Source organism: Metopolophium dirhodum, chromosome 5 (genome assembly GCF_019925205.1).
Source record: "Metopolophium dirhodum isolate CAU chromosome 5, ASM1992520v1, whole genome shotgun sequence".
NCBI classification, from domain to species: Eukaryota; Metazoa; Arthropoda; class Insecta; order Hemiptera; family Aphididae; genus Metopolophium; species Metopolophium dirhodum.
This window is the reverse complement of record NC_083564.1, coordinates 861,595-887,731: the sequence shown is the minus strand read 5'-3', so window position 1 is coordinate 887,731 and position 26,137 is coordinate 861,595. Positions and strand designations below refer to the sequence as shown.

Genomic DNA, 26,137 nt, shown 5'->3' with positions numbered 1-26,137 from the left:
CGCTTACCGGTTATCCAGTGGACGTGACATTACAATTTTATTTAAGCATATTATATGCCATATAATATTATATACCACATATATGCAGCGTACCTACCCAAAGCAATGATGACAAATGACGATCACATAACGTAACTTTCGAAAATGTATATAACTATATTACAATGGTTTACGGAATTGTTATTTGTAAATATTGTAGTTATATCTATACTATTGTTGTTGAGCAAAAACAACGATATAATATCTCTGGGTAGAGGACTGCTTCTAAATGTATGTGTTATACATATAATATATTTCAAAAAACACGTGTTCATAATTATTTACCTGTGATTGAATTAGTGAAATAAATTGTATAGTCGCAAGTGTGTCTGCACACTAATTAAAATAATTATTAGCTATACTAAATATGATATTTGTCAACAGTATAACAATAAATTGTCATCACTAGGGCTCGGATTTCAATGTATTTGCATCTTCTTTTTTTGGAATGTTTTACTCGATACATTCAAGCTACTAATGTATTTCAAGTATTCAATGTTGTAACCACACAATTGTTTTGGGAGTTAAACGTAATATAAATTATTTTCATTTTTAACTATATAACATCAGGTAGGTAATCTTCAGGTCAAATGGAATTCTCATTATACAGTGTAATAATACGTCTAATACAAATGTAGTTTTCTATATTTTTTAATTTTTATATTAATTATAAACGTACTTTCACAATTTCACATGTTAAATTAATTTTTAGATTCTGAGCGAAGCGATGAATGTATTGATTTTACAATGATGTGTGTTTTTTTTTAATTTTTTAATTTTTTAATTTTTGTGTCTGTCATCACCTTTTAGGACAGTAAAAGTGCTTGGATTTTCTTCAACAGTAACTTTTCTGATAGGAAAGTGAATCTAGTTGGTACTATGGGGGGTCAAAAGTAAAAATATTCACGCTTTTTTACCCAACAAATTAAATTTTATTGATATTTATAGAAAAAAAAAACTAAAAAAATTGAAAACTGACAATGTCCATAAACAGCTCAAAAAGAGTCAACATTTTTTCAAAATGTTATGGTGTATAGAAAATGCTAATATAAATATTCAGTGAAATTTTCAAGTATCTACAGTCATTCGTTTTTTAATTACAATAAAATAAGAAAATTGTTACATGAGAAATCGAGTGAATATCAAATGTTGTAAAAATATAAATTTCAGACGCTCATAAAAATTTAAACTAAGTTTCTTGTAGACATTTTTTTTTTGATAAAGGTAGACAAACTTATGAGTAATCTTATATTACATTTTAAAATCTTGGATTTTAAAAGAAAAATTTTTATGAATTATCAACTCAAAATTATTTGCTAATTTTCGTGATTTTTCCGTATTTTGTCAAAATTTGAACTTTAAATGCTTATACATAAAAACTGTGATTAAGGATTTTTAATTTTTTTCATCTGCCTTTGAAACAATAACTTAGGAGCCTTCTATTAAATTTTCAAGCTTTTTTACTCAACAGATAAAATTTTATTGATATTTATGTCTGTAACGGGAGTAGAAACGGTCGAATTAAAACGTTTGCAGTGTTTGCACCGGCCAAGGAAACAGCATAATTATATAGGTAGTATTATTTATACCTAGCGCATGGAACAGGTGGTTTATTAATTATGTTCTGTTCGATATTACCACTAAACACTATACACTAAATGATACATAATACCGTACGCTGAAAGCAATTTATTTATTTTTGGTATACTGTTAATTTGTTTTTCTTTTTGAGTGATCGTCAAATCAAAGAATCGATTGGCTTATATCCGTTCGATCCGCGACTTTCTTCGGTCATCGCACTATTTGCGTGTCATGCATTTCAAGGCCAACCGTATAATATACGCGCGTAGGTAGTCGTCGCAGACTTAATAGGTGTAATATATAACGGTATATACCATAATATTATATACCTATATATTATAAATTAATAAAAAAAATATATTATACTCTTGAGCTTCATAATATTAATTGTTGTTATCGAATATCAACTAACCCGCAACTGCACGGCCCCACACGGGCATATAAACACGTTTATATATAGGTACCACCAACCAATTTATACGATATTTGTAGATTTATATTTCTTATTTTATTGGGAAAATGTAAAACACATTATTTATACAATATTGCTTTAATTAAAGTATTATAGTTATAAATTTTTCTTATACAATGTAGCAAATCCCCTTTCAGTGGTCCCTTATAATTGTATTTCAGTATTTCACTGTACAACCAATATATACGTTCTACTTACAATTAAATTTAGTCATTCTTTATAATGTTATAATATTATATAAATTATTCTAATATAATTATTATAACAGAAAAAAACGCTATATTTGAATTAATTATAATTTTTTTAGATGAGAAAAAAAACAATGAACTATTTAGAATAATTTATATATTATTACGATAATATAATTGCCGTAAATTGTTATTAAAATCCACACCCTACAGCCCAATGAAAGCCCACTCAAAATACTATCGTCTACCCATACATGAATAATTTACATTTACGTAGGTATATTGTGTTATTGTTATAATAATATTTAATACGGTACAAGTAGAACTCACTTAATTTAAATATTGATAATTATTGAATCATACAAATCATACCTATCACTCTTTAAATTGTATTTAAAAAAAATGATAAAACAATTTTATATAGAAATATACTAATATTATAAACTATATAGAGTCATCAAACCGGTTAACTACCTTTAGTAACAACAGGTTAGTGAACCTAATTTCGGACTATTCTGTAAAAAAAATAAGGTCATAATGCATTAACAACACTTTTTCTCAATTGTTTTTAATTTCTATTGTATGGTTGATAATCACTTAATAAATTCCATGTTTTTTTCCATACAAAATAATAAATCGTAGTAAAAAAATCATACATAAAAAAACTTGGAAAAGGAGCTACATATAGGTATAAGTACTAAAAATGTGAATCATATAAATTTTAATAGTCTAATAGGTACATTAATTTTTGGAACGTTTATAAAAAAAAATTACCAGGTAATACCCAGGAATACGAACTGAAGGGTGGTAAATTAATAATGTATCGGCAGAATAAAGAGAAAGGAGTTTGAAAGTTGACAGTAAGTAAAAGGAAAAGTCAAAAGAATCGCAATATGTGCGTACAAATTTTCAAAACTATGAATTCACACAACTTGTCATTCGTGTATGGGTATAACATATAATTAATAATTGTTTGAACTGTCTATATCAGCAGTCCTCACTAGGACTTTGGAAAGCGCAAAATATTATTTTTTTTAAATTACTATTGCGGCATGCAGAAAAAATTTTAAATTTGCTCATATTATTATTGATCGAAGTCGTATTTTTTTCTCTGGGTTACGGGTGTAAAGATTCCGAGTTCTTAGTTACATTGTGAATAATAATAATCATTATAATTTATAAGTTATAAAAGTTAAAAAATATTATTTTAATATAAGTGAGAATTTTGGCTTTTAGAATGTAAAATTCAGTATTAGTGTGGGCCATACAAAATTTGTTAAATTTCTTAATTTCAATGATCTATGAAACAGCTCTTATAGTCAATATAGAAATGGAACATTATTCCAGTTTCCTGAAAAGTAGTGATTTTTTCTTATTCACATTTACCCGCCCACACTGTAATAAGGTCTGTTATTATTGTATTTATCGAGTTGGTTAAATAATCATTAGCTGCGTGTTATAAACCGAGTCATCTATTTAATGATATGATGACACATTGACACTTATTATTAATTCATTAACTACTAACGTTTTTGGAAATAATGTTTTACATAATTTTAAGTTATTGAAAACAATATTTTCCTTTTTGTCGTAATCATTTAATTTTAGATTCTGAGCGAAGCGATGAATGTATTGATTTTACAATGATGTGTGTGTTTTTTAGGTTCTGAGTGGAACGATGAATGTATTGATTTTACAATGATGAGTGTTTTTTTTTTTATTTTTTTTTTAATTTTTGTGTCTGTCATCCCCTTTTAGGACAGTAAAAATGCTTAGAATTTCTTCAACAGTAACTTTTCTGATAGGAAAGTGAATCTAGTTGGTACTTTGGAGGGTCAAAAGTAAAAATTTCCCAGTAGTTTTCAAAAACGACGTGAAAAACAAAAGAAAAATTAAGGGAAAACGGGAATTTTTACGCAAAATCTGTTTTCGAGAAAATCGATTTTGGTTTTTGGTGTAACTCTAAAACAAATGACCGTAGGGACATGAAATGTTGACTGAATGTTTATATTAGCATTTTCTATACACCATAACATTTTCCAAATATTTTGACTCTTTTTGAGCTGTTTACGGCCATTGTCAGTTTTCAATTTTTTTAGTTTTTTTTTCTATAAATATCAATAAAATTTTATCTGTTGAGTAAAAAAGCTTGAAAATTTAATAGAAGGCTCCTAGGTTATTGTTTCAAAGGCAGATGAAAAAAATTAAAAATCTTTAGTCACAGCTTTTATTTATAAGTATTTAAAGTTCAAATTTGACAAAATACTGAAAAATCACGAAAATTAGCAAATTATTTTGAGTTGAGAATTCATAAAAATTTTTCTCTTTAAATCTAAGATTTGAAAATGTAATACAAGATTATCCATAAGTTTTTCTACCTTTATCAAAAAAAAAAAATATCTACAAGAAACTTAGTTTAAATTTTTATGAGCGTCTGAAATTTATATTTTTACAACATTTGATAATCACTCGATTTTTCATGTAACAATTTTCTTATTTTATTGTAATTTAAAAATGAATGACTGTAGATACTTAAAAATTTCACTGAATGTTTATATTAGCATTTTCTATACACCATACAATTTTGAAAATATTTTGACTCTTTTTGAGCTGCTTATGGACATTGTCAGTTTCACATTGACAATTTTCATTTTTTTTTAGTTTTTTTTTCTATAAATATCAATAAAATTTTATTTGTTGGGTAAAAAAGCGCGAATATTTAATATAAGGCTCCTGATATATCGTTCTAATAGCAGTTGAAAAATATTAAAAATACATATGCACAATTTTTTTTTATAAGCATTTAAAGTTCAAATTTTGACAACATTTATCAAATTTATAATTTAATAATTATTTTCTAGTTAAAAATTTATAAAATGTTCAACTTTTATAGCTAAGGATTGAAAATTGAAAACAAGGCTCCACGTAAATAGGTTATATATAAATAACTTTATTCGCAATAATATCATCAAATATATTTGGTAATATCATAGGCTGACTGACCGTTTTCGCTCAGAATCGTTTTTGTTATACAATGATATTATATCATTGAATTCAAATTAAACACCATCCTTTACAGTGACCCACTTGTAACCTAATGTACAGCAGAGCAACATCCACTTACCCACTTTTTTTTATGACAATGTGCAGAATTTTAAATTCTTTATTCCAAAACAGAATATTTTTTGGATTTATAAAAATGTAAGTATCGAATTTTATTAAATAGATCGAAATACTCCAAACAATACGTTTCATAAGAATATGAAATTAAAATTGTATATTCAAAAGATTGAAAATAATACTTAAAATATGAACCCAATAAAAAAAATTTGTGAATAATGTTGTTTGGCAACAACTTACAATAATGAAAATAAAAATTTTCTATAATAAAAATGGGGTATTTTACGCTAAATCGATCACTCCGTAGTGGCCATATTATTTGTTTTACTATTGCGGTGGATAGTACGACACACTACACTTCGAACAAAGTTTTACTTCGAAGTGTATATATACCATTGGAAAGAAAGAACGGTGTTACTATCAGTATCACTCGTATGGCTGAATATCAAATAACAATAATAATATTTATATTATATTTTATTTACCCGACATCGACACCGGTTTAACTTTAACGCACGTGATGGAGTGACGGTTACTGTGCTCTGCGTATCCGGCGATGGCCATGCACGCGGAAAAGAACGTCAGGTGCCATACGAATATAAAACAAACAGCAAATCCTGCGGAGAAAAATAATGTTAACGTATATAGGTATATCATAATATTAATATTATGACGACGTCGAATATTATTGTATAATAATAATATATGACGATGAACCAGGGGCATGCTCACCGAGGGTGCTCTCCCCCCCCCCTTCCCCCACCATTGGCTTATTTATTTCATATAACATATTTGATGAATAAGCAATGCAAGTTATTAAGTATATTTACTGCTATATAACGTGATCGGAGAATAGTTAAAAATGAATACCCCCTCCCCCTTCCAAAAAATCTGAGCAGGCCAATGCAACTGACTTTTGACGCGTATTATACTAATGTTTAATAGTAGCAGTTTACAAAAATAGGCACCTACCCGAATACAAGCAGAATATTTGTATGGCCGGGAACGGGCTGAATTTCCCGATGCAGAAGCTCACTATGTCCGTGACTGAAGTGATGGTAATCGATACGGCAGCGTCGGACAGCGTTCTCGCCAATCTTTCGGGCACGTCCATGGTCACTGGTGTTCGTCGCCACGCGGCCAACATGACGAACGTGTCGTCGATGCCTATGCCTGAAAAATGCGATAAGGATAATATTAATACACGTGAGTTGAGATTATTAGGACATTAGGTACCCATTGGTACTTTCATAATATACAATACAAAATATAGTTATATTATAGTATAGTATAATATATATATATATTATAATATAGTTAGTATACAATATCACAACCTATATATAACGATATAATAATTAATAAATAAACAGGTAACATAGTAAGTATACCTACGTCATGCATTGTGTATAATGTATGACGCGTAATTCATAACCAATCAGGTCCGGCATGTTAAGTAGGAGTCATTTGTCAACAGGCCATGCTGCAGCTCATGGTTAAAATTACAGCAGGGTTTTATATAATTTCGATTAATAATTATTATGAAAACATTTTTTTTTTTTTTGACAATTTGACATTTTCTGTATGCACCAATATATACTTTACAGCAATCGGTACACTCTATCTATTTGATAGTAATTAGTAATGCGTGGTTCTAACCTAGGTATTATACCCATTTTAAACTATTGCCGGGTAGCATATTATATTATATTCAATCACTAAACATTTAATGAATCAATAGTGAGCCTATAATATGCGTTCTCTCAAACATGATTTACCGGCCCATGATTGGTACATTATTCGTAACTATAGGCATGATATAATATGTGCTATAGTACCTCATTGATATTAAACATATTATGAATACGACATTCTTATCTTCATTAAACATATAGGTACACAACATAACGGAGAGAGAAGCGTTGGTTTTCACTCTCTCAGAAGCTTCTGAGTGAAGAAACTAATATACATTTAAACAAGCGAGAATAAAAAGGTGTTGTGGTTAACAATGGTATAAGTACATCAGTTATGTTTGCTTAAAGATTTTTTTACGATGTCGCTTCTATATAAGTTTAATATCATATCATTCATATCAATGCAGTACCTATTCAATTTATTGGTACTTATACCTAATATTGACGTCTATAATACATTTTTATTTTTATAGTATCTACCTAAGTACAGATTTCAGATTTGGCAAGGTAGTAGGTACCCATCATAATATAATTCCACATGTAAGCAAACGCCTGATCGCATTTTAACGAATACTTCTGGATAGTACTCCTTATAAATTATATAGTAAAATAATACAAACATTCAAATGACAAAATATGTGTACGTTTTGATGAGGCTGATGTATAAATGAACAAATGAGTTTACTTTTTAACAAAGTACCTAATACAATACTTCGTCTTGGGACATAATAACCGTATTCAGACGTTCAAACATAAAAAAAAGAATACAATTTTAATCTTAAAAACAGTGAACGGAGTCTGGAAGAACAGTCACGCACCGAACGATCGTTATATATTATGATATACATACCTACAGTACTTTAAGTGCTGCGGATTAGGGCATTAGGCACGATTTAACTTCCTATTAGCCTTACGCTGTACAGATAAGATCTTGAAAGCAACGTGAACAAATTGTCAGTCCTTACAAACAATAATATTACCTAGTTTTTAATAATATTCTTGTAACATCAAAAATGTACTGCGGGGACCCCTCTATAGGTATAGGGACCGGCATTTTACGTTTAGTGCATAATCTGAGCCATTAAACTAATCGTAGAATTTGGGCTAAGCGCATCGATTTAATTTAACTAGGTATGAGCTATTTTAAATGTTTTCAATCGATAGTAATTTTATTATGTCGTATACATCGGAAGTATGTACCCTTGAAAAAAGTCGTGCGTATTGATGAGATACAAAAATAATAAACAAGCATGGATAGGATAGGTATACCTAAAGGGACTGAAGCCTGTAGGTATACTGCTTAAGAATTTTAACTGATTAGAACAAAATAAACCATAATATGTTATCTTAACTATCGTTAAAATGTATACTATTCGCTGTGTAAAAAGTGAAAATTATCTGTAAGTATTGATATATGCGCATGTCAGTGAATGTGTGTCAAATAAAACGGTGCCGCGAACGTCAGCGGAATGGCTAATAATCGCATATTGGATTATTCGTAGTAACGTGTTTCTTTTATTATTATTTTTTAGTTGATTTTAAATTGTTGTACGATCCAACAATTATACGAGTATACAAAATTTTTATAATATTAAAATAGGTTATAGGTATCTTGAAATAATGAAATTATATTGATATGACAATGGGCAACTCAATGCAAATTTCAAATAGACAAATGGCATAGTATAGGTATTGCCATGATTTATTGCTGTAGTATGCTATAGGACATGGGTACTCATTACTGCTATAGTTGCAATATCTACAATGATATAATACATACCTATCTAATTTTTTTATTTTATGTTATTGATATTATCTTAAATAATGCAGTCTGATGTAAAAATATTTTTTGAAAACAAATGTATTCTATATGTCAATTTATTTACAATTTAAAACGAGTATCTATAATTTGATTTCGATTTTTTCCCCTAGTTATGCGTGAAAAGTATGAACAGTTTTAAGAACTCTAATATCGTTTATATAAGCACTAGCAAATTAAATAAAATAAAAACATCATTGTTTTACAGTTAAATAAATAATAAGAAATTAAGTCATATATATAGGTAGAGTTATAGGTACCTATATTATAATTTTGTATGAAGACCAATATAATATACATGGCGTATTTTACTTATCAAGTGTTGACATTATTGGACATTTTTTTAATACAATTTAGGCATTTATAAAATAAATTGATGCTTGATAATTGTACACAATGAGTATTGAATTGTCTGCAGTAGGTTATTAGGAAAATATTAGTAAACGATTTTCTTTTAATAGCTAATGTGTGCGTCATACTTGGTAACGAATATGGAACGTTACATAATATATTTATCTTTGATATTATACAAATATTATATAATTAAATAAAGAATACAATTAATTGTATTATAGTGTATTGAAACTAAAGCAATTACTTAAGATTTATAAATATAATATAAAATATATTCCACTAGATATGTTATAAGAAAATCGGCTGTTATACACCTAAAGTTGTGTTTTGAAAACTTGTTCACATAAAATGCGTTAATTATCAAAAGTAGCTTAATAGATTCAGTTTTCACAATTTGGTGGTTATTATACATGAGAAAAAACATATAATTCATATCTACACCACTATTATTAAGAACACAGAAAATTAAACTAAATTTATACTTACCTACTTTTTATGGTACCGACTAACCCAGTGATTACAGAAACAAACATTAGCTGGGTAATTAAAATGTATTCCGTTACCTATTTGAACTACATATTATTTTCAGAGATCTAATAAAATTAGTCTGTAAGTTGTAACTCGTACTTGTATAATATGTAACGCATTAGTTATATTATTTTAATTAGTATGTAGTCATGTAGGTACGGCTAAAAATAATTTTGAATTGTATAGATATTATAGATTAACCTAACCTATGCCCTACGGATAAAAATGTCACCTCATTGAAACAGTTTCATACATGGTTATAAATATTTATTTATATCATAATAGTCAACCATCAATTATTTTTAATTAATTTATCGTACCTACATCAATAAAAATAAATAAACGAGAAACAAACAATCAATAATATTATCCTATGTATATAATATTTTAAATCGATAGAAATTCTGTGGATTTGTGCTGAATATAATTATTGTATATCCGGTTTTTTTTTTTTACTTCGTTAGTTATAAAACATAAAAACTAGTAGGATTTCTATCTTAAGATAATCAGCTCTTATCCCAATTGTATTGATATTCTCATTTCTATATATTTAATAATATACACTGACCGTAAATAATTGCACTTATTATATACATGATAATATGGCCAGGACCGAACGAAAATATAGGTGGTTAATCGTGAGACTCACACGCATTGTATGCAGTGTTCGGATTAGATGAGTAGTTTTTTATCTAGATAAAGATAAAGATAATGTAACTCTAATGTATATAAATAGAGATAAAAGATAACTTAACTCATATTTATCTAGATAAAGATAAAGATAAATACTTTTTTATCTAGATAAAAAAAAGATACAATTTTTTTTAAATGGGTTTTAAATTTAGGTATATTTTAGTTGGGCACTAGGAACATAATAATAATAATGATGATATAAATAAAAATAATTACATTATTTATAAACCACAAACTTGGTTTGAGAATCCGTATAAATATTTAAATGCGCTTGTACAATTTCGCGATTTTTATCAATAAAAAATTTATCTAGATGAATTAATTTAGATGAGTAAAAAAATTATCTAAGATGAACGTTTAGATACCTTGTAACTATTTATCTAGATAAGATAAAAGATGAACAAATAATTATCTAGATATTCATCTAGATAAATTTATCTAGATAAGTCCGAACACTGATCGTATATAAGCATATATTTTAGCCATAGGGGCACAATTTAAATGACTATTATTAATGCTATGGTATGAGACGAGCGAGTCTCCAAGGCAGGATGGGTAGAGCAAAGGGCCGACAAATCACTCATCCCGTAGACAATTTTTTTAACTAAAAAATGAACATGTTCTGTCTTAAAATAATAATGATTTATAGATTTGATTGTATTTGTTTTTGTATAACGTAGGTACAATTTTACTAACATTTTTAAATGTAAAGACATCCTTAAAAATATACTCGTTTAAATTATAATATGTGACTTTATAGAGTTAAACCTGATTGAATTCCCCTCCTCCAACCTAACCTAACCGTCTAGGGACGCTGCAGGATAATTTGGAATCGCTAAGACCCATATTATAAACATTTGTTGCAGCACTGCGTGCAATACTATTGTAATAGGTATCTAATACCTCTCCAACCGAGACAGTGATCAACCGCAATATGACCAAAAATAGTTCATCGGTACAAAAATGATACGTCGCAAGACAGGAATAGAGTACCTAACATTATTATTTATTAATTTATTATTAATCGTATAGGTTACGTACTGCACATGAGGAATGGTGACACGAAGTTGATGCCGATGAACGGTATGCCGACGTAAACGGCACAACCGAACGCGGCGATCGTGGCCATCGCGGCGGACACGTTGCCCATGAGCCCGAGCAACGGTTTGCTGCGCACCCAGTCGGTCATCATGCACGTCACCACGGAGAAGACGGCCATCAGGATGAACGCGGACGAGAAGTATGGCACCACCGTCCTGGTGTTGTTCTCCAGCTCGATGTCCAATGTCCTGGACCCAAAACGCGCCGTGGATATGTGACTGAACAATCCCGAGTCTTCGGCCTTGCCCACCGCGTCCAGGAACGCCTCTTCCCACACCGAGCCCCTGTCGAAAACCCAAGTCCCTCGTTACCGTCTTGGTATTCCAATAATAATATTATAGGTAGGTATTGTATTAGAATAATTGTCATACGCAGAATCCGTAGCGACTGTTGTTACAGTTCCGACTACCGCATTGGTAATCTCGAATCGTTATTTATTTAAAATATTTAATCGGTTTACATTTTAAGACTCTTTGACAATGTACTATGTTGATACTATGATAATATAGGCACAGTAAAATATTATGAATTTTTTCGTCAACATTTGGCTAAATAATATTACCTATGTACTATCGAACGAATGATTGATCTAATTTTTACAACTTAAAATGCATACGCATAATTGCGTTTAAAAAAGCTGTTTGAAACTCATGTAAATTGTAGTTTTGTAAAATGTACTTTCTAATTTCAAATAATTTAGAAAAACATATGTTTCAGAATAGATAATAAGTTAAAATACGAAAGTTAAGATTTTGTAGGTCATAATATTATACCAGTGAGAGTTTTATAGGTTTTTTTCATGTTAAAGGTAATAATGCAGTACAAAACTATAAAATTAAATAATACGAGTATGTTTTAATGGCTTCCAAATTCCATAAAACACACTGTTACTTTATTATGTATTCTGTAAGTGCCTATTATTATAATATTCTAAGCTCATTAATAATTTACTTTGGATTAATAACAATAGACAGTCAGTTTAACATTATACAAAATCGCTTAATAACACGATGTATTTATTTCATATTATATGTAAGATATAAATAAATTATTCGATAGGGATCTATATGGATTATATTTGAACTTTCAAAAAACATTCATCATTGCATTGTAAAACAATTATTCTAAAGATAGTAAGAACTTTGAGTCTAAATATTTTTTTAAATGATTAAATATATATAATAAGTAATATTATAATACCTACATAATATTAAACAATATTCAACTAAAATATTTTTCTAATCTATAATCATAATATAATGACTTTAAAACGAATATAAATAGGTACCGACGATATACAGTAAATTCAAGATCGTTTTATCATTGCATTTGTGGTTTCGCACGCGGTCGATTTAATGATTGTTAGTGTTAATAACTTCGACTTTAATATTAATATCAATTAATTATTAAAGTACTCATACGATGTACCTAGGTAAAAAACAAACCTAACTAATTAAATGGCGTATTATATTATTATTTATTGTTACCTTTCATCTTGTGCTTTAGTATCGGCTGTAATGAAGTAAACTAGTTGTAACGCCGGTACTCTTGTAATCAACCCGTCCTCGTCCGTTTCAGTACCTCCGAAGTAAACAGGAAACGTATGTGCGTCCCACGTAACTGGATTGAACATGATAGGGAACGTCAGCTTCAAGCTACCATTGACCACGTCGTTCATCACGTAGTCTAGATTTAAGATGTCATTCGGGAAACACTGGTCTATCCACCGAGCACATATATCGTCATACTTATACACAGTGTTTTCTGGACCCCAAGTGATCGACGCATTTCTGATGATATCGTCGAGTATTCGTAGTTCTTTCCATATTTCAACTGATAACATGGTGTTGCTTTGTTTAGGTATAACAATTACTCGACCAAATCGACCTGAAATATAATAATATAATATAGAATTAGAGAAAAAAATATATATTATGAATTAATTTCTTTATATTTTGTTTTGTCCTTTAAAACATAATTATTAAAGTCTCAATTATTCCCTGAACTGTATTATTTCTTAAATAAACTTATTAAATAAATATAAAATTATAATCATAATTCAATTATATTCTGCTGTACTTTTTTTTTTTTTCACCGATTTAACTATTGATTTCAAATTTCAAATTTGAAGTACCTATGCAATGTAACTCTTAACCGATAAATAAGTAAAAATAATAGACTCGTAATTATAAATTGTAAACATAAAACTATAGTTATGAATGTAAATAAAAGCTTCTTCAATTTAGTAAACGAAGCTTTCAATTATGTTATAAAAAATTCATATTATTATTTTTTATGCTATTATTTAGACAAATATTTTAACATTTAATATATTATATATTATTAGGTTAAAGATACACAATTTCTACATAGAATATATTATATTCTATAGAAATTACGTACCTGTATTTAAATTGCTATTCGTTTAACAGTTACTGAGGAACTATTATTATTTACTTTAGACGAGATTGATATGAATAACATAAAATATCTTTCATGATTAAAATATCCCGTTATATAACTGTATAATTGTATATAAAAAGACTTTATTAGTTTATAAAAATGCATTGTTATTTGACCTTAACTTTAATCTAAGTAAGGCAATTTTTTTCGCTTCATAAACATTATATTATACTTATTATTTAAAATAATTTACACACAACTACTACCTACGTATTATATTTTTGTAGAACTTCGTAAACGATTATATTTTATACTTTGCAGGCTTCTTCTATCTTTTAGTATTTTATATTTCAAGTGTTTATTATGAATCAATAAAATACTATTTTCGTTATTATTAAACAATAATTTTAGATATAATATTATATAAATGATTGTTTATGAATCAAATTATTATTTGTATTACTTGCTATAACTACCTAAGCACACTTGATTGTTATAACTGACATTTTAAATGTCTCTATGGGCAAGTGGGCCGGGGGAAGGGACATGGCCAAAACATTGAAACAACATAAAAATAAATTATTCTTGTTAATTGTTGAGTGTTTTTTTTAAAAATATTTTGGCTTTGTCACTCCCCCTTTTAAAATCTGGTCTCAGCCATGATAAAAAATGTAAAATAATGAATGCTATGCATTAAACATTTATAAACATAAATACCTACATGGCTACATAATATAAACACATAATTACATTTAGGCGAGGCTAATTCAACCTTATGAAAACTAAACAAACAATAACTAGGTACTTAAAAATATGTAAATAACGGAGATTTCTATTTAAATTATTATATTACTGTTGCCTTACATTATATCATATCATATATAAATTATAAAAACATTATGCTCTCTCTGTACCAGGTCTGGTGATCCGTGTTGGATTGAAAAGTGACGAATAATTCATCTTAAAGTAGCTCTCAACGATCGCTCTCTCAGTCTTGCCAGGCCCTTGTTCGGGACTGAACAAATATTCTGGATCGATTTCGAATTTTACTCTCTGGAATCCGGTGATGCAGATGGCTGTCAAAAATACGGGCACCAAAAGAAAGTACCCGGGATGTTTGGCGACCACTAGGCCGAGTCTGTAAAATGCTTTCGTCAGCCATTTGTCGATAAATTCTATGCCACAAGTCATGTCTGTAAGTAAAGAAAAAAAAAACGACAAGAAATTATTAATACATCGTTATAACGGCGGACAACGCTCATCACGTGCAAACACGGCCGTTTCGCGTTTAATGCGTCTTCGTATCTTTATTTGGTTCCATAATGGATAAAATGTAAAAAATGATCGCAACGCAGCGACTAATTCTAATTTAAAGCCATGATATGTGATCTTCTTGCGATCGATATATATATTATATATATGTATATATATTATATGTATTGTATATAGGCAAAAGCAGCGAACGGGGCAAGGTCTCTATCAATATAAGCATGCAGATGTCATTGCACGTTGCCGAACGAGTACTGGAACCGTTACAGTATATTATGCTATTAAAATGTGTGCACTTTAATCACCATCATTAAAATGTCGTGGCGTTTTTTGTTCAGAACGTCAATGTACACGTGTTAACATCTCAGAGTTTTTAAACAGAATTATTATTATTATATAATTAATAACTATTTTTTTATTTATTTTTTTTTTCAAACAAAACGTAGAAGTCCATGTTATATTACACACAATATAATATTAATGATAGTGTAATAAAATTGGTGGAAGTCTAACAAGAACAGATAATAATATATTATACATAAATAAAATTCAATAAATAGTTGAGGAAATTTAAATAACTATATAGTAGAAGGAAGCGTTTCTCTCATTCGCCTAACTCATCTTTCTAATAATTATTTCTCTTATTGTTCCTTGAATAATTATTAGTGTTACATAAGGGAATGTAAAAATAAAATTGTTTTGCGTGAGTTAAATACAAGAACACGGAAACTATAATGCAACACAAAAAGTTCAGGAGCATTAATAAGACAATTAATTAATTTCTCCAGAAAAATTATGAAATCTAGGTCTTAGGCACGTAGTTTATTTTCTTTTGACAAACGCCAGATATCGTGTATAGTACCTATATTATGGACATTAATTTCGTGTTATAAACTATTAATGAACATAACACATAATCTATATTTTTCTATCGTGTTTTGTCTATTATTTATTTTAATAGCACTTATAGCTACTTAGGCATTTATTAATTATTTTATTTACATCAAATATTGAAAAAATCATTTTTTTTAAAATCATTTATGTTTTTCATGCCAATCGTGTCTGTTAAAATTAAATCAAAGATAAAATATTCATATACAATTGTACATATTTTGTACTTTAAATTGTGTATGGCTTAATTAGAAATAAAAATAAAATAAGTATTTAAGGCCTAGATGAGTGTCTATAGTGTATTGTACGATATTGTATAAGTGCATTACAATAATTTTACGTGCACTTATCAACTGCCAATTAACTATTGTCTGAAGCTCAACGCTAAATTTAATAAAAAAATATTCACGCAATATTCTGCGTCAAAAAGAGGCAACGCTATTATATTTATAAAAATAAATTATTAACAAAATAAGTTTCTTACAAGAACTTAATGATATAATATTATATAATTGTCTACTTCTGACAATAAATAAAACATTTTTTTTTTTTTTTAATCAAAATTAAATAACAATTTTACTACTTTCCTATCTATTTTGTTGTTATAAATACCTAATCAAATATAGTATTTTTAGAGTTAAGAGAGTTAAGCCTTTTTATGACAGTTGTAGTTAGAAAGATACATTTTTAACAACTCGTTTAAATTGATTATATGACTTTTTTATGGATTAAGCACAGTTTTAATTAAATGTTATCACTTATCAATAATTCATAAAATGTTTAAAAATATATTATTATATGGAATTTTATCATAAATCATCGATAGTAGTTATATTTTAATATTTTAGTATCGGAATAAAATAAAAATAATGCATACATGGTACTTATAAGCCATATACCTTGGTAATGATTATTATTACATTACAGTTGTTTATTTACGAGTCGGTAGAAATGAGTAGTATGTACCAATCAGTCACGAAATAATAAAATTGCACTATAATTATTGTAAAATTGTTAACAAACTAGTTGTGGTTATTAATATACGTTATAATAATAATAGTGTAGGGAAATCAGAAGTATTTTAGAACACAAATAATTGCATTAAAAATGAATAAATCATACAAGTTTAATTATTAGGTGTTAAAAAATATTAATTTATGTTAAAATATAAAATAGTTTATTTAGTATTTAATAATATTAGGTATATTCAGCATGTTACTGTTGTTATTTATTGTTTTACAATTACTTATTATTGACACAGTTTAAAAAATACAGTTTTAAAAAAAAAACCACGATATTCAATTGTGGATTTTACATTATTTTATTCGTTTTAAACAAATATCAAAACGTTTAAAACAAATGTTTGTAGTTTACCATATGATTTTTATATAAAACAATAATGTAAAAACATCCACATGTAATAGGTAATTTTATGTTGTATTATTATAATTTAATTTAATTTGTATTTTTTCTAGTCATGGATTTATATTTAAATCAAAAACTAAATAATATTCAGTAAAATGTTTACACAGATGTTTAATCAATTTAAAACAAACTGTAGGGATTATTCAACAAAATGTTTTTTAGACCATGTGAAAAACCACGTCATAAAAATTAAAATATTATAATCGTGAGAACCACTTGTGGTAGATCAGTGTCCATATAGATCATACAATTTTTAATTTTCTGATTGAACTGAAAAGATAATCCTTTTTAATACCGATTTCCAATTATTTTTATTGCGGACAAATCATCCAATAACATTAAATGCGGATCATTACATTTTGTCATTTTTAAACTAATGATATTAATGCTACTAATGTACTCAATAAAACATTTTTTCTTTGAAAATAATAATAAATTGTCCAACTAATGGTATTTTTAGATTTTCGACAACTTTCGACAGAGTAATTTTTATTTAAGTCGTATTATTATTATGCGACTAGTCATCAAGATCCACAAAAATCGAGTAGATATGACTATTATATTATAGCATTCTCTTGAAACACGTGTGTGACGAACACAATGGGTATAATATGACGTATGTTACATATAATATAATTATTATACCATATTATAATTAAATGGAATCATTTCGAATATTTCGTATTGTTTTTCGGTATATGGTAATATGTCAGGTGCGAACGCGGAAACTGCACCACCACAATGAGTGTGCTAATTTTTTTTCACACTGTTGGCCATCGCAGACTTGTGACGTGGTATTGTTTGATTTGATTTGGATAATTATTTATTATACTTTATACGATAAACCTTTATAACATACACGACGTACATGTGATGTGATCCTCCGTCCAATTTATTGCGTTTCAGCCACAGGGGAGACGTCGATAAACGAATTTCGCAGTCGGATACTTCATCGGACAAGTGTCTAATACGTATAATATAATATTTACTAAACTGTACGTCACGTAAAAACAACCTATCAACTACCTATCAGTTTACGTGTATCTATATAATAATATCGCGTGCGGTTATTACGCGCATTGTCTCCGAGGATATAAGAAAAAATAATAAAATGCGTTTTGTATTTTATATACCTATATTTATTGTACAGGGTGTAACTGCAAAAAGACTTGAAAAATTAAATAAATTTTGTTCTAATCAATATTTAAACATTTGTTTTTAAATAATTTATAGACGCCTGCGCAACAAGTACAATATATCTTATTTTTTTTTTTTTTAAAAGGCAAATATTTTAAATTCAATAAAATTTTTTTGGTAATATTAAAAATAGCCAATTTGTAAATCTAGTTTTTAAACAAATTTTGATAGTAAAAACCAAAAATGTTTATTTAAGTGAAATAGTTTATTTTTTAAAATATCAATATTTTTTTTGGTGTTCATTTATTTTAAATGTATATACCTAAAAACTTTTTTTCAAAATATTCTCCGTGAGAATTTTCTGACATAAATATAATATTTCTTAAATTATTTGTTATCCTTTTTATTTCTCAAATCTTTCTGTTAGTATTATTACACCCTGTATATATAAATATATTTTATATTTATTTTATAATAGTAAAATAACAACGGCAACAACAGTTGTACGAGTCGAGTAAGAAATTTGTCTCGGTCTACATTCGTTAATATAGTTGTAGTATAGTCCGATGTACCTATAGATGTAGATATATAATATTATCGTTAATTAGTATCTTTGTGGACACAGTAATATTCGGGTGCGTGTGAAATTGTGCGACCGCAATGTATGCTGTATCGTACAATGATTACGATTATTATTATTATTATATCGTCTTAACATATTATAATAATATTATGCACTGCCGTCAAAGAAAAATGCTTTCACATATTATAACAATATAAATATGTATAGTTATATATTATTATGATAGATGTGTGTCCATATAATATGCGTGTGCGGTGCAGGTCATAGCCACTCCGACGCCAAGCGGTCATCGCGGTTTTTCGGGGTTTTGTTTCGTTTGTATAAGTGTTTTCGACAATTTCCGATGATGAAATAAATAAAATACTACACTACCATTATTTACGTACCTACCTATTCTGATGACCATTTCGGTGTAATATTAAATTAAATACATCGGACGTTATGCAATGAACTAAAATATATTGTACTTGCAGTCGACGCGAATTATATTGTTATTGTTATTGTTATTGACGATTCGTACGTGCCACGTGGATACGTAAAATCATAGGTATGAGGTTTAATAATATGTTGTACGACGCAAGACGCAAAATGATTGGATTTGTAATTTATGAACGATAAATATCAACGCACGTACAAAACCCAAGAAATGTTTGTGATTTGGTTTTTATATTTGAAATGTTTTTGCTTCGCATACAAATCTTCCTTCACGAGCAAGTTTCTGTTTTTAAACTGAAAACTGTATTAAATAAAAACCAGAGATATCGGATATAATATACTAAGAAATAGAAAAAAAGCTGCACGGTGTTATATGAGAAATTGTACCATAAAAGTTATACAAATAAATATTCATAGTGAATTTGAATTTATTATAAAATATGTAAGCTTTTCGTAATTTTGTAAGTAATAATATGTGTCGAAAAAACTGAACTAGTAGAAATTTCTATGAAAAATTACACACTATGATATTATGTCTGTTTGTTGAATACACTCTGTGGGCCCATGGGTTTGTTGACAAGTATACATTATATGGTAGACTTCCAAAATAGTATACATTTTACAAAATATAATACTAGATATTATTTTATAGCGGATTTTGGTGCTGATGGCGCCAAACCGTAGAAACAAAATACGGAAAACTACATTTTTACAAATTACAAAGGAAAATTATCAGCCCTAATTTTTAAAATGTTATTGTTACGAGTAGCACTAATTGAGCACTAATTGTTGTCGCTATAGCGGATTTTTGTACTGATGGTACATCTGGTACGTGAAATTAGCAGAGAAAGATAAGCCCCACGTATCTTTTCACTGAGCGTAGAACTAATTTTGAAAATGTTACCGTTGAATAGGAAATAGCACTGCAATTGAGCACTTAATAATGGTATTATAGCAGAAATTAGTGCTAGACTTTTTCCGCCAACTTAACGCGTCTTTAAAGTGTTTTAAAAATATTTGTCGATCATCCAAATACCAACTTTATATAATGTTAATCGCAAAAAAAATACAATTATTATTCAGAATAGATATATTATTGTAGGTATAATATCTACCGACAAAAATGATGATTCCTATGACTTTAAAATGATTTGATATAATATGTGATTCCTGTATAGATGGAAGAGAAAAGTTAGGTTACGATTCAAAAATTTGGACGCGTTTTGATTAGTTACGCAGCATCTGCAGTAGCATGTTGGTTATCAAGCAAATATTATATTACGCGTTGAGTTTTAGGATAACGACGTGGGCCCAAGACGACTCACAGATCATAATAATTGTATAGTATAACAATAATTATGTGTTACAATTACATAAGACGTACCTACCTAATTAGTTAGCGGGTTTAAGGCATATAGACATATAGTCGCACTTTTAATGTTTCAATCACTACCGCGGATTCGACACGATTTTACATAAGTATAGCCAGTATAGGCAATAGGCATGGTACGACAAGCAGCGATCTTAAACATGGTTTTGTTATATTAATACAAGGACTTTCAGTTCGATATACTTAACAATGTTTATTATATAGAGTGCCGTAACGTAAACGTAACTCTATCCGCTAAAGTGACATTTTATAATTTATGATTTAATTTTCATCTGAGTTTCGCAAATTATGTGCAGCGTATTGAATTTCCGAGTTAATGAACAATTTTTTTATTCATGTTATATATATTATAAAGACACGAAACAACAAATTTATTTATGGAAGTTACACATTTTGAACAGTGGCGTATCTATAATTTTTTTCAAAAAAAGATTAAAAAATGTAAGGCCTGTACATTTATAGGTCACTTATACGTATAACCAAATTGATACTCTTATTACTTTACTACCTGTACATACTATATATTTAACTAATACATAAATTCTATATATACTTATATTTCAAATATTTTGAATACGCAGTTTCAATTATTTTTCTTTGAAAACCAAATTATCATTTAACAAAGTGATTATTCATACATTGACATTAATACATTTAAACAACACGAAAAACAGTAATGTTATAATGATAACCAAAAAAAAGAAATTTATTATTTTAATACCCAAATACCTACGGTGCATTGGTAATTTGCTAAAAGTTAAAAAAAAATTGGAATAACGAATTGGAATAAAAGCTAATGGCGGGTCAAACACATTATAACGTATGGGTACACGCTATAGTACTATTATTATTATTCGAACGGAATGCCGGCGCGTTAAAATCTCCCAGCGCAAAAACTCGTCTGCAGCGGTGCACTCGCTCATGAGTATAATACTGAAATCACACACATTAAAGATAATATTATTATATTAAATTATATATACGCGCACACGGCACACGCGTCCATGGTATTCGGACGGGTATGCAGATGACTATACGGTGATAAGTTTACTCGAGGACCGGTGCTCGGCCGACCCCATCGTCGAAGGCATTCATAACTGATATAACATTATACATTTATAATAATAATAATAATAATATAATATACGTGCGTGTATCTTGAATACGACCTAAATTTTATAACGCATATTATAATAGGCAGATAATATAGTGACCGGTTCTCGTCTGCAGCCTGATATAATATTAAATGAGGAAACGGCGCGGCGTTGATAATCTGCGTTGCCATATTATAGTTGTTGTAGATTGTTACGACTAAATTATTACGATAATAATATTATTTTATACTTGGGGGTATCTTAAAAATTACCTATAGCTTACCACTGCAGTCCACCTATATATTTTCGTACAGTACCTATAGTTTTGTTCAATGATATATAAAAAAAAGTATTATGATTGTTGTTATAATATTATATGGATATATATCATATAACAGGTACCCTACGTAGATATCATAAATATTATAATATATACAATTTTAAACGTGCATTGAATTCTCTTCGTCTGCGTAATCATAATATAATATAATATATTATTACGTCAATCCGGTTTTTGCATCGATCGAAAATCATTCCAATAATAAAAATTCGGGGGACGAGGTGGCCGAGTGGTCTAACGCGACGGATTCGGCACAGCCGGTCCGAGTTCGATTCTCGACCACTGGGCGGCATTTTTCTCCGTGCAAGTCACGGTGTCCGGAGAACAAGTGCCGCCATCCCCCCACCCCGGGGCACGGCAGAAACCTACGGGTGCCCCATTAGAAATTCTGCCAAACACAACACACACGTGTACCAACCTTCCCAATATAAAACCTACCAAACCTACCCAATATAAAACCTACAGTGCCCTCCCCACACCCAATGGCCTATGTTGCCGCGGGTTACCCAATAAAAAAAAAAAAAAAAAAAAAAAAAAAAATAAAAATTCCTATGTACAACGTAAACGTAATAACGCGTATATTTCATTTTCCATAATATATTGGGTATATTTATCGTGTTTCAATATTATAGGCACTATTGTACGAAACTCATTTTTTTCTTGTCATAAGTCATAACATATTTACAACTTACTATTTGCGTATAAATATAATATATATTATATCCGTTATTATTAGATTTGTGTGCTTGATCGTTTTTGTATGATTTTCAAAACATATATTATTATTTAATAACGGACGCGTTGTGTTTCCGTTTTTTTTTCTTTAACCATAACTAGCTAATCGAGCTTGCTCATTAATCTTGATTTTCTACACCTGAATATTATGATTTATGTATACCTACTTAAAGCTCGACATACTAACTATCATTAATTATAATATGTATCTATACGGCTATAACTATATTTAAAATCGCTATTCGCTATGAATCTTCACCGCTGTTTAACGTGCCAACTTAAATAATTATTTAATGGATCGTTTTGCATTCCTAACTGGCTGTACAGATCAATTATTACAATATTATTAATATTATTATCGTATAATGTATATACTTAATAAGCGATATAATGATTTATTAGATGTGTAATTTAAAAAACACCTATACTTGCTGTCATAAATGATAATAAAGTATAAGTAGACATTGACACTTTATCACGGCACAGATGTAAATAATATAAATTGTCAAACACGAATGCAATAATACAGAGGTGTATATTATAATGTGTGCATCTTATTTAATGCAATAATTTTAATAAAAACTACCTACTTAAGTTTAAAACCACTATAATTATCTTTAATATATTATTACAAAATGTAATCGTGTGACTGTGTGAGTTTAAATAGGTAGATACTTGTATAAATGGTGTACCTACTTAATAAATATTATCAATGTGAAAATTTGCGGAAATAACGAGCATTATAAAATAACATATTATTATTATTGAAATACGGTTAAAGTCGTTAAAGATATTTGTTTCATAATTTCACAACATTGTAGTTGTCTACTCCGATTTAAACACAATTTATATTCCTAATATTATTATGATTTTTGGACTCAAACTCTTTTAAGATAATTATAATTTCAAAATAGTTTTACGAACCACAGATACATAACTAGGTACTATAGGTACTAGGTACTTTACAAGACTTTTAGTTTTTTATAAGCCACTCATCTTCATTGTATTTCGTGGTGTGGAATCATTCCCAACTTAAAATACACCGTTGGGCGAGCGCGTCTTACGATGGATAATATTTAAACTAATAAAAACAATATAGACATATTATTAGGTACCTATACGTTTATAATAACGTAATATAAATAATGTATACATGTATTCGAAAATAACCGTTACGGAGCGAGGGTTTTTTTGGCCAAGTCAAACACAAAAAAGTAATTGGTATGCAGACAGATATACTCGAAGATTTATTATATTTTCAATATCGTTTAAAACCTCCAATTTGAGTTTAAGCGACTGGTTTTTTATCCGATCACTTGCACCATTGGATTATTGCCCACGTCTTGAATATTCCGGCGTGTATGGACAGCTAACGGTAGTGTCAACAATATTCGCGGTACGCCAAGGTAGCCAAGGCGGTTGACGAAAAAAGCGGATATCGCGTGATTAGAATAATATTTAGGTCATATTATAATGAACGCCGCGCGAGTTAGCTCGGGCGACAGTAGTTGTATTTAAAATATATATATATATAATAACACGACCTAGACACTGTTTGAGTTGAAGTCTCCAACAGTAACATGAAAATAATATACTGTGTATATTATAGTTACGCATTTCGAAGGTCACCGGCGGGGAATAGGTAGGTTAACCTAACCTATACATAATATTATCATAGATTTGGTGGAGTGCAACAGACGCAGGTCATCGTAAAAATAATAAAAATTATAATTATTGTCACTTCTGTCGTTTGTGAATAGCGAATGCACACATGCATAAAAAAACATATTATATACGTGGGTATACGCGCGTTATTAAATAATATATTAGACAAGCGAAACACAATATACCTACCATAATAATACTATTATATTATATTATTGTACACGTGCGACGTACAAAACGCGCTTTCATCTCGCGGACCGGAAACGGACGAAAGCAAGTGGTAAGTATATACTACAATACTACATAGGTAGGTACTCGCACAAACACGTCATGTTGAATACCTATAATATATGTATAATGTATTTTACATTCGTACAGCAACACTGATAGATTATAGGCAACCATCTCATAAATCCGTAGTACATCGCTCGTTTAATTATAAGATGCTTATAAAAATAAAATCCCTATACTTACCTAAATGATACAAACTAAAATGACGTCGGGTGAGGAGAACATTCACTTTGGGTACCTATACTCTATAAAAGCTTTATATAAAAATACTAGCTGATCCCGTGCACTTCGTTACCCGTTAAATGTACAAACTTTTATATGACTCAAACTTTGTTCAATGCGTTGTTTAATATTCGTGGTATAATATTCTAGATTTATCTTAACTTTTCTGTTGCCCGGAATAAAAATTCTGATTCGCAGCAGTATACTATCAGGTAGATCGCGGACCCCGTGCTGTTTGTACGTAAGTGTATGAATTAACTCTAAAGTATCAAAGTTATACCAAGTTTGTCGTTTTTACTTGGTATAACTTTGATAAAAAAAAGTAAAAAAGTAAATTTACCACTTTTTTAAATATTCCTAAAAAACTAAGCCTTTTAAAATTTAACCCTTTCCTAAAATCAACCCCTTTAAAAAGTTAAAATTTAACCTATTATTTACTAAAAAATGTACTATTTTTAAAAATAAAACCAAATTTAATCCTTTTTAAATTATCCTATCTTCTTCACACAAACATTCATTTATATATGAATCCTATAGTTGCGTTACGGCTTTTGTCGTGAAGTATTTGATCGTCTTGGTCGTGGTATGGTATACGTAGGAAATGCGTGATTGTGTAATTATAATACATTTATTTTATTTTGTTTTTTGTTTATTTAAATGGTTGCTAT

General features: G+C 28.8%; 1 protein-coding gene across 1 annotated transcript in view; it reads right to left on the bottom strand.

Moving 5' to 3' along the window:
* LOC132945490 (patched domain-containing protein 3) overlaps positions 1 to 26,137 on the bottom strand; it is a 36,361-nt gene that overhangs the window by 5,772 nt on the left and 4,452 nt on the right. The window contains exons 2-6 of the mRNA XM_061015255.1: positions 14,907 to 15,185; positions 13,077 to 13,476; positions 11,530 to 11,873; positions 6,373 to 6,573; positions 5,886 to 6,017 (exon numbers count right to left, since the gene is read on the bottom strand). Coding sequence (XP_060871238.1) covers positions 5,886 to 6,017; positions 6,373 to 6,573; positions 11,530 to 11,873; positions 13,077 to 13,476; positions 14,907 to 15,183 — 1,354 coding nt within the window. The 5' untranslated portion in view covers positions 15,184 to 15,185. The remainder of the gene's footprint in view (positions 1 to 5,885; positions 6,018 to 6,372; positions 6,574 to 11,529; positions 11,874 to 13,076; positions 13,477 to 14,906; positions 15,186 to 26,137) is intronic.